Raw genomic sequence first — 10,280 nt, forward strand, 5'->3', positions numbered from 1 at the left:
TGACTTTCACTATTGGACATTATTAACTTAATCTTTACCTGATATTTCTCACAGTAAATAAGATAGATGGAAATAGTAGATTACAACAGAAGCATAGTTCAAGCTGTATCAGAGTGTGCCGCAGGGCTGAGCAACTCACTTTTCCTTTCACAAGCACTAAAAGTGACCTGACATACTGACATCTGTCAAGCTGTGGTAACTGCCAACATGTTGCAGCTCTTCCTCATTTAAAACAAATTAGGGAGAGCATGAGCGTTGCTGTTTTAGGGATGATTTCCTGAATGTGTCACGACTGTTTCATCTGTATCGAGTGCGGGTTACACCACCGGGTTTTATCAAGTTCCTTTAAATTCAGCGTATTCTTCAACAAGGACTCATTTTCACTCGCTGCTGAGATGACACTACGGTATAAAGACGCCTTTTGGGTGAGTTCTAGGGAGGCTGTTAATTCCTACTCTTGACATGTCTTCAGGGGTTTAACAGAGCTGTGGTGGTTGGTGTTCATTATGTTCAGAAGGGTTTTGGTTTTATATTTTGTGTACTTTTCCCCTTCTGTGTTTACTCTTTTACTCGTGTGAATATATCTACTGAACTAGATCCTAAAAATCTTTTAGTCCCATGTAGCTCATGTTTGACTGCAGTTAGCTGTGTCAACTTGTGATCTTTGCCTTATCTCCTGTTTCTCACTGTATCAGAGCTGGCTTCTTGCCTTGATTAAACCTTGCCATTGCTAACGATCTTCCTCTTAATCATGCTGATTTCATCTTCCTCAGTGTGTTTGATAATATGATGTGTGTAACAACAGTGTATGAGGACAAAACTCAACTAATTCTAAGCAACCAAAACAGAAATTAATCCTGTGGAAGTAGTTGAATGCCAGCTTCAGTTTATCTCAGTGCTTTGCCTCCCTTTTCCTATAACAATTAACTATATTTTAATATTAAAATATATGTTTGGGTACTTTTTTACTTGACTGCTTCCCATTTTGAAACCCAACTGCAACCTTTCACAATTTCCATTATAACTGACACAGCTTTAACTCTTTATCCTCTCAGTGGATGGCAATTAAATCATCAGCCTTCACGTGGTTGTTTGAGTGTTTCAATGCTAGAGCAAAAGAGTGTGACATTTTCTTTACAATGGAATTAAAACAATAGAATCCAATAATTTATTTAACCCTTAACTCGACAATGTAATATTGTGTATGAAAATCTGAAGCTATGCGTATTATATTGGGATATTACTGCTTCCAGGGGGAGGACTCCATCAGTAACATTGGGTACGAGGTTATTTGTCAAAGACTTCATGATGGTCGGCGGACATGCAAAGATGTGGAGGAGCTTTTAAAAATGAGGTGGGTTTATTTCTTGTGAATTGAAAACGTATGAATGTAAAAAATGTATTTGAAAGTATCTCAGTTTACTGTGGTCTTGTCTTCTAGGGCAACAGCAGAAGAGAAATATGGCAAGGAGTTGGTTGCAATCGCCCGCAAGGCAGGGGGTATATATGAGATCTGGTAGGTGTTAATGTGCATTTGAGCACTGATATCTTCATCTTTGGTTCATCTACCTACCTTGTGTGTCGGACTTGTTCTGCAGCACTCAACATGCAGATGATCATTCTCAAATATTTTTCATCTTCTTTTGTTCCTGCAGCACTTTGAGGACATCTTTTGATGAAATGAAAGCACGTGAGTATGAAATATGTTCATGCTTTATTTTCCAATCGCGTTTGCATGCCTAAGTAGTGTTTTTAGTCGTGTGCACTGATGTATTTCAGAGATTGAAAAGGTAGGAAATTTGCACATTCAGCTATCCGGAGTCTTAAAAGAGGAGATAAAGAGGATGGAGGAATTCAGAGAACGACAGAAAGAACAGAGAAAGAAGGTACACAACTCATAACTTCTGATTTGCATATCTAAAATGTGCTTTGTGTTTCTTGTTCCTCATGACTTATTTTAATGTTGTCATTAAACTGTTAGTTTGAACTCATCATGGAGAAGGTACAGAAGACAAAGGTCTCGCTCTACAAAAAAACAATAGACGTAAGTGGAATTCATATTATATAGAATATTATGTTCTATATAATATTCATATTATTAGACTTCATCATTTCAGATTTTGTAGCTATATTTATATTACTATTACATTCTAGCAGTGTTAGACAGCATTAACCAAGGAAAGGGCCTCTGGGAAAACTAGTATTACTCGGAATATTTAAGGTAAAGAAGAGAAATAAATAAATGCCAAGTAATAACCAACCAAGTAACATGATTAAGGACCTACGATGATACGTCTGTCTTTTCAGAAGACGAAAGTGAGGTCTTACCCTTGTTTACCCTACACATGCACATCAATTGACAAAATCTCCCCTGCCCCCTTTCCTGTCAGGGGTTGTTAGGGGAACAGGGCGTGGGCACGAGAGGTTAATGTGGTTTCTGTTCTTTTTCCCACGTAGTCTAAAAGATCTTATGAACAGCACTGCAGGGAGGCAGACGAGGCAGAGCAAACTGTTGAGAAGATGAGCAGCACCCTCTCAAGCACTCCCAAACAGATTGAGAAGGTCCAGTACAAAAATGTTACTTTACAGCTCACTTGAATAAAGTGTAAATTTGACATAATATCCTGCCTGTACACAGAGGTTCTTTGGAATACAGCCATACTTTTCAACAAAAGTCTTAAAAATGTCTTTATCTTCATGCATTTGACAGAGTGCATGAACACAATGCTTTAGTCAATAAAGTAGTCAATTTAAAGATACATTTAAAATACTTTATAAAACAACAGCAATGATTCAGTCTCTTACCGCAGTGTAAAATAAACTCAAACCGTGGAATATATTTCCTTTCATCGGAAAAACAGTGTAATGTCATATTATCTTCTCTTCTCTAGATGAAAATCAAATCAAAACAGTGCAAAGACTCTGCAGAGGAGGCTGGTAAGGACAAATGTTAAGTGACTTGCTGTAGTCCAGTCAAGCGGAAAGCTTTTCAGAAACAGTTGTCAGAAACGTCAGTGATAACATTTACTTCCCTTTTATTGAGGAATCCAAAAGTAGATGTATATGTAGTACAGGTCATAAACCCTCTCACTGTTGTATTTGTGTGCTTTAAAAGCAGACCTTGAATTATTCTTATTGACAATTAATGATTTAACTGTTCCTTTAGAAAAACAGTACGTGTCAAATATCGAACAGTTCAACGTGATTCTTCATGAATGGGAAACATCACACATCAGCACCTGTGAGGTAACGTAAGGAGCTGTATTTTTCCTTTTTTGCTGGATTTATCAATTTAGGAATGCATGCTATGGCATGGTGCATTTTAAAATGTACACACTTGGGTCAAGAGTGGTTTTGTCAATGAGGATGTGCAATACTTCCTATTAACTACAATGAGTCACTTATGTACCAGAACATTTCCTGCAGATTCTTGTAATGTGGAACAATATCAACTCGACTTAGGCAGCTGTTCTGCTGCTTTATTTGCCCCCGTTCAAAATGCTTCATACACAATATGAACCTTTTACTTAACAGATTACAGATGGACACCATGCTGGACACAGTGCTTCAGAAGTGCAATCTATATGCATCAATGTTTTCTGGCTCACTCACTGTTTTTCCAATCATGTTGTTTTGCAGATGTTTCAGCAACAGGAAGATGACCGCCTCAGCATTGTCAGGAATGCTTTGTGGGTTCACTGCAACCATTTATCGATGCAGAGTGTGAAAGATGATGAGGTGTGTAGGTGTTTTTACAGGTGTCAGACTGTCAGTGTGCCCTTTTTGGGTTATGTTTTAAAATAATTCATGATTAACTGCTCTTCCAGTGTTATGAGGATGTGAGAAAAACATTGGAAAAGTGTGACATCATCTCTGATAACAACTGCTTTGTGGAGATGAGGAGTACAGGCTTAATCCCACCAGGTAACAACCTAACCTACAACCCAAATGCTTTTCATTTTAATGTGTTCCAAGTTGGACATGTCAGCAGACTCTCTCTGCTGCTGCACAGTTAGAACCAGGTGATGCACAGCCAACCACTTATTTACTAAATTTCAATGACCTTCAACAGCTCCAATGGAATACCAAAGTTACTTGAAGAGGGATGCTACATCTGAAAGAAATGGCAGCGCTGGATTTGTGGAGGGTGTTATGAAAAGGTCCGCAGTATACAATAGGAAGTACTGTTACCATACAAATGAAGATGGGGATGGTAACAAATATAGTATGCAATGACTTTATCCTTTTCATGTGTTTTTGTGTATTTCTAATAAAGTGTTTTACCCTACTTGCAGGTTCTCTAGTCTTCTGCAGGTGAACTATTCCAGTGGCTCCAAGAGCAGCATCAATGCACCAGTTTCACTACATACTGGTACAGTAGATGTGTCATTGAAAAATATTAGCAATTTCCAAAATGACAGACATGACTGAAAATCACTTGATCCTTGTAACAAAGGATGTGAAGCACTTATAGGTTATACACAAGTTATACACAGCCCTGTATTTGCTAAGGTACATATTAGATTTTAAATTAGAGACAAAGTAAATTCACTATCACAGCTGCCAAATAAACTAACAAAAGAAGGAAAACTCCAAAATTTCATCATGTCAAACTCGTCAACTTAAAACTAGTCTAGTGAGCAGAGACCTTGTAATAATTAGATAGATTTAATAAGTAGATATTTGAATGCCTACAATGTGCCACTCCATGTGGGAGTAGTGCGTAAACTCAGCTTTCTTGGAAAAAGAAACAAAAAAGCTCATACATTCACAATATCAGGGTCACATTTTGTATTAAAAAATATTGCAGCAATTTCCAGATTTATTCTGAACAGTCAGATAACATAACAAAGACATTAAGATGCAACTCTTCATTCAGTAGTTTGGGAAGTTGTTGGTGCTGATTATAATAACAATGATACATATTATTTGTTAGGTGCTTTTCTCTGCACTCAAGGTCATCTTATATCACAAATTTACAACACAATTTTAAATAATAATAAATTATGATTGAATTCCTGCCCACAGCAGAAACATCAGAGGGATTATATTCCTCCATTCATGGACTACAGGACTCCAGTTTGGGCAGTGAGCAGTACAAGGTTGTGTACGACTACGAGGCACAGGTGGGCTTATTGGCATAGATATCTTATTTCGACACAAGAATAATGCTCTGATTTGTATTTTATGGGGCATCCCTTGATTTTATGTTTGTCCTTGTTCAGCGGGAAGACGAGCTCTCTGTGTTGTTTGGAGACACTGTAGTCGTCATCAATCAAGGGGAGGATGGCTGGTGGATGGTGAAGAGAAATGGCCTCGTTGGGGTGGTTCCAGGCTCCTACCTTGTCAAGGAGTGAGTTTAGCATACTGCTCTAATGGGACTGCGACAATTTCTCTTGCAATTTTTTGTAAAGTCCTTGCCACTTTAGTTTTCCACACAATTCAATCTAATTTATTTTTCTGTAACAAAATACCATCAAAGTCCACAGGAATGTTATGAATGATCTTACCCCCTAGATGACTTTGTAGCCAGGAGGATGACCCCAGACTGATGCTGAAAATGTCTAAATGAAGGCTTGACTTTTCTGATTTATGAATTATAATGACATCACAATCCAGAAAATGGAAGAATTGACATAAAGAATGACACATCATTAAATGGTGACTTATATATTGCTAAAGTACATAATCATATTACTTTATCCTCATAGATGGTGTGTTGAGTCCCCCTCATATCAATGAGGGTTGGGACTTTGCTGCCTGCACAGAACCAGGCAAATGTTGGCCTGCTCTACATTTTAACTTTTACATGTTAATTTCTGAGTGCTTCAAAAGAAAACTTATTCATGATAGAAGTATTTTTAGACACCATCATCAATGTTTTTTGGCTCTTGCAATTAAATATCTGACAAAAACCTCATTGCTGATTTTCTCTTTACAGATTTACTGTCTTGAGGGCTATTCCAGACAAATCAAATCATGACATAGTCTCTGAAATGCGACCGGTTGCTATTCTTAGGTCATGTGGCGGAGCAGTGTGCTTTCTGGTTACTCTTCAACAAGTGATGCACTGCTACCTTGAAGCCTATCAAGTCACTTAAGTTATCTTAAGTTTGTTAATAGTTATCCTAAAGACACTAATATACCTAGTGATTCCAGGAAGAATTATCATCTAATCACACATGTGTTGCATTTGAAGATGGTAGTAGTCTAGTTTGAAGGTGTAAATCTTACAAGATCAGACACAGACCGGTGCATCTGATTCCATATGTTGGCCCTTTACACCCCTCCCTCATGGGAAACCCCTGAACTTCAACCTCTATTTTCTGTGACTGAGCTGATTAGTTCCTCACTGGTCAATATCCAGTGGCTGTGAGCTGCATTGTCTAGTCACAAAAAAAAGATCTCATCTGGTACAGCTATGTAAACACTGCAGTAAGATATTATGCTATATAATAAATCCGAAACTTGATTTCAATCTTATCCCACATTTTATTTACATTCTTGTGTTCTTTTATTGCTACATATCTGCAAATCAAATTCTAAAACTACCATTAGTTGACAGCTGAGACAAACAAACAAAAAAAAGCTACAGAACATCCATTCCATTAAGAATGTATGCCTCCTTGAAAAAAAAAAAAAACCCAAATACTGAGGGTGATGATAAGGATTGGTTGTTAAAAGAAAGCGAACACCAGTCAAGTTACAGTACAGTCAGCCGTGTCCATCATTTGATGACAGAATGCCCCCAGTGAAAGGTAAACTTCAACCAATAAATGAGTTGTAATAGTGGTAGCAGAAGCAGAAAAGTAGTAGTAGCAGCAGTAAAAGTAGTACTAGTAGTATTAGTAGTAATAGCAGTAGTAGTAGTTGCAGTTGTTGTAGAAGTAAATGTACAAGGCAAATATATACAGTCTTTCATGTACATGACATTTAAATATTAAATATTTAAAGCAATATACATAGTGCAAATTAAGACATGAGGAAATTACCCTGCCCACATTTCACTTTTAACCATGAAAGAATTTTGCCAAAAGTATTTTTGTAAAAACAGTTAAAATATATAACTTCAGTGTGGTTAGTGTCCTAAAGTTAGAGAGCTATTAGATTATTTTCATTCTCCCAACAATGACATGTAGTTCTGAAAGTGTGCATGACGGTGAGAAACGTTGTCCTTTATGCGTAGACTCCCCCTGTAACAAGAGGCTCATAGGGAGGATCTGTGCCACTATGACATAACACGACACAAGCGCACAACATCCCCAGCATCTAAAGGAAAGACACAGCAGTATGGGGTTGATGTCAAGAAAAAAACTAACCAACTGATTAAATAATTCAAATCAGTTTGATGATTCTGATAAAAGTTACACACCTGTATGACAGCAAAGGCCAGTGCAGTCCAGATGACATACATCATGATGTCCTTCAACATGGCCACAACCAGAACTTCACAACCCTGCACACAGAAAATCTATTCAAACACCTGAAACCAAAATAAGCCTCTCTTGTTTAAAGATGAGTTGTTGGTGTAACATTTTGAAAAATGTAAGGCTGGCCTTACTTCTGAATAGAGCCGTTCAGGATGAGTGAGGGACCCAGTGCAGCTTACAACATCGGTTCTGCAACAGCTGATGGGCACATTGTTGTTTTTAGATTCTTGAAACCAGCTCGTATACTGCCAGTCTGTGTAGTTGTGGATCCCACAACACCGAAGCTTCAAAAATGAAAGCAACAAAAAAGTCAACTTCTAACTCAGTGTAGTCTAGAAGCTGGTGCCATCAATGTCATTAATTCAGGATTATAGAGAATCACCTGTCTCTGAACATAATCGATGGCACGACTCTGGGCGTTGCTGTTGGTGCCATTATACTCATTGTAGACTTTCTTAATGGAACTATTCACTTCATCTTCAACCTGGAAATAGTGAAAGAAAAAAAAAGCATTAGAGTTAACACATGTCCTTACATCTCCTTGAATGATACACCACACCATGATCGAAAAAGAAAAACAACTTGTAAGTTGATTATTGATTTCCTGGTTCGCTATGATCTGTTCATTATTTCAATGAAATGTACTGATGTGTATTTTAGTTCCTCACCCTTGCTCTGTAAATGTATCCAAGAACCACCACTACCACTTCTGTCATGAATACCAGCAGGAGAATGATGACAAACTGTGGATTGAATTTCAAGATTTAAACATTGTAGCCTGAGGACACTGTAAAAGTAGAATTCATATCAGTAGGAAGTTGGCATATTCAATTTGTAAAAAATATCACCAGTTTAGAGAAACAATTTCAACAAAAAGTTTTTTTCTATTCTTTTTTTTTGTCTTTAAAATGTTCCACAATGAATCTTTAATTAATCACATACTACACTATTTATTAGTAACTTCATCCACCCAGCTGTAAACTGAGTTACTGACCGTTGTAAGTCCACAGTAGCTCTCTCTCACTGTAGCACAGCATCCGATGAGCCCGATAATGAAAAGGATAGCGCCAACTGCAATGATAGTCACGGCTGGAATGAAAGTGTACACGTCCTCAAAGAAGTGATCGTAGTCATCGTATGTAATGAAGACATAGGCTCCAACATAGCAGAGGATACCAGCAGCAGCCTATGGGTGCAATCAAATGAGAACACATTGTGATTTAATAAATATTGGTTCAATAGATAGATAGATAGATAGATACTTTATTAATCAATATATTGCAATAATGTCTCAAACATAAATCTTGTCACTTAAGTAAGTACAGTATTGGCATCCAGCTGCACAACAGATGTATAAGATGACAGTACAAAGAATAGGGGGCATTGCTGGACATATTTTAGAAGTGTAATGTGTCAAAGCAGTGATCTGTTGAGCAAAACACAATTGAAATGGTATAATATGCTTCCCAGACCAGTAGCGTAACATCATAGCATCACAAAGTACAACAAAGCAATATTTTGCTGAAGGAAAGCTAATAAACTCAGGAGACACTGCAACACAAACAAAATCTGATAGTCTGCCATTGTTGCTCTGTCAGTATATGGCTATCAGGCTGAAATCATAAACGCCTTGTGCAAAGTGAGGCCGTGTTTTTGCTGTTTTCACAACTGTGTTTTGCCAGGTTCCACAGCAACGTTATGACACCTTGGATCCAAATTTCAAAGGTTTAGGTTTCTTTTTTAATATTTTCTGTTGTTTATATACAGTAAATGCTTCTTATCAATGCAGGTTCATATCATATATTAGTTAGTATATGCAGGTAAGAGACATGTCCCACTAAAATATGCAGTGAAAAGTAAAAAAGAAAAAAAAGATTACATGTAAGAAAAATAATAACAATTTTGTCATCTTCAACCAGTGTGAATGCAGCCTTTGAGCTAATTCTGGATCAAGACACGGATCCAGGAAATGTTTTATTGCCTTGACGGAGGAATGTGATCTCCCACAGCACAGGTCTAGACCGACCAGTTAGACTGCACATTTACTTTTAACATACTAATCATAGCAGAGGTTCACATGTACTCAAAGCCTCCACCTCAAACATCACAACACAAGGATTACTAGAGAACAACGCATGAGTCCCCCATGATCGTCTGTACCGGCATTCTTTTTATTTAAAAAACAAAAAACAAAACATAAGCAATTAAACACCGTAGTTTTCGGGTTTATTTTAAACTGTGTTAGGCTTTATACATCTAGTCTGTTACTTGATATGTTATTGTTCATCTACGCAATCCAAAGAACTAGATTTCAGCAATGTTAGCAACAACACAGCAGCTGTTCATCATACCAGGACACCAGGACTTTTTGAGGCTAACGTGCTGAAATTTGTTTCCTTGTTTCCCGTTTGCGTAACACTAATGCACCAGAAAATAATATCTCCTAAGTAATGTTTTGTCCTGTCTTCTGAAAAGAATCCCTCCCTGGTTAAACAAAGGTAGGTTCCTGCTAGCTAGCTGATGAGCTCCGTATGTGACGCACGTTTAAAACTGTAACCAGCCTGCAGACTCACCCAAAATATCAGGTTCAGAAAGACCAGGACCGTCTTAGACGACGTGATGCCACAGTGCCCCATGTTCACGGCGGAATTCTAACTGTGTGCGTGTTGTAAGTATTGCAGGTTTTCACTTGCACATGCCCCAGCTCGGTCGACCGATATCACTGCATATCCTGAGTGAACTTGATCTGGTCTGAACTGCGGCTCAGCGCCCCCAACACCAACAGAGCATTACAACAACAAACCAAACCTGACGTTTAGGTGCCCACGTAGGTGCCGTAACAGAATGTGT

At 37.9% G+C, this 10,280-nt stretch overlaps 2 protein-coding genes across 3 annotated transcripts; one reads left to right on the forward strand and one right to left on the reverse strand.

Moving 5' to 3' along the window:
- Positions 1-46: 46 nt before the first annotated feature.
- pstpip1a (proline-serine-threonine phosphatase interacting protein 1a) lies at positions 47-5,920 on the forward strand. Of its 2 annotated transcripts, none has more exons than XM_068313929.1 (15): positions 47-425; positions 1,254-1,354; positions 1,442-1,516; positions 1,656-1,690; positions 1,780-1,886; positions 1,982-2,044; positions 2,458-2,562; positions 2,892-2,937; positions 3,167-3,246; positions 3,640-3,738; positions 3,828-3,924; positions 4,073-4,160; positions 4,296-4,372; positions 5,032-5,126; positions 5,226-5,920. In XM_068313929.1, exons 1-15 carry the CDS (start codon positions 282-284, stop codon positions 5,355-5,357), a joined length of 1,344 nt encoding a protein of 447 aa, XP_068170030.1. In that variant the 5' UTR covers positions 47-281; the 3' UTR covers positions 5,358-5,920. The 2 variants fall into 2 exon arrangements, with proteins under 2 accessions (XP_068170030.1, XP_068170029.1); XM_068313928.1 differs by having other exon boundaries at positions 126-425; positions 5,029-5,126.
- Positions 5,921-6,472: 552 nt separating this feature from the next.
- Positions 6,473-10,210, reverse strand: tspan3a (tetraspanin 3a). Its single transcript, XM_068313940.1, has 7 exons — positions 10,004-10,210; positions 8,425-8,616; positions 8,099-8,173; positions 7,813-7,914; positions 7,562-7,714; positions 7,373-7,456; positions 6,473-7,269 (listed from the first exon to the last, which is right to left on the reverse strand). The coding sequence occupies exons 1-7, from the start codon at positions 10,064-10,066 to the stop codon at positions 7,177-7,179; spliced, it is 762 nt and encodes a 253-aa protein (XP_068170041.1). The 5' UTR covers positions 10,067-10,210; the 3' UTR covers positions 6,473-7,176.
- Between the last annotated feature and the right edge of the window lie 70 nt (positions 10,211-10,280).

Source organism: Antennarius striatus, chromosome 4 (genome assembly GCF_040054535.1).
Source record: "Antennarius striatus isolate MH-2024 chromosome 4, ASM4005453v1, whole genome shotgun sequence".
Lineage (NCBI taxonomy): Eukaryota > Metazoa > Chordata > Actinopteri > Lophiiformes > Antennariidae > Antennarius > Antennarius striatus.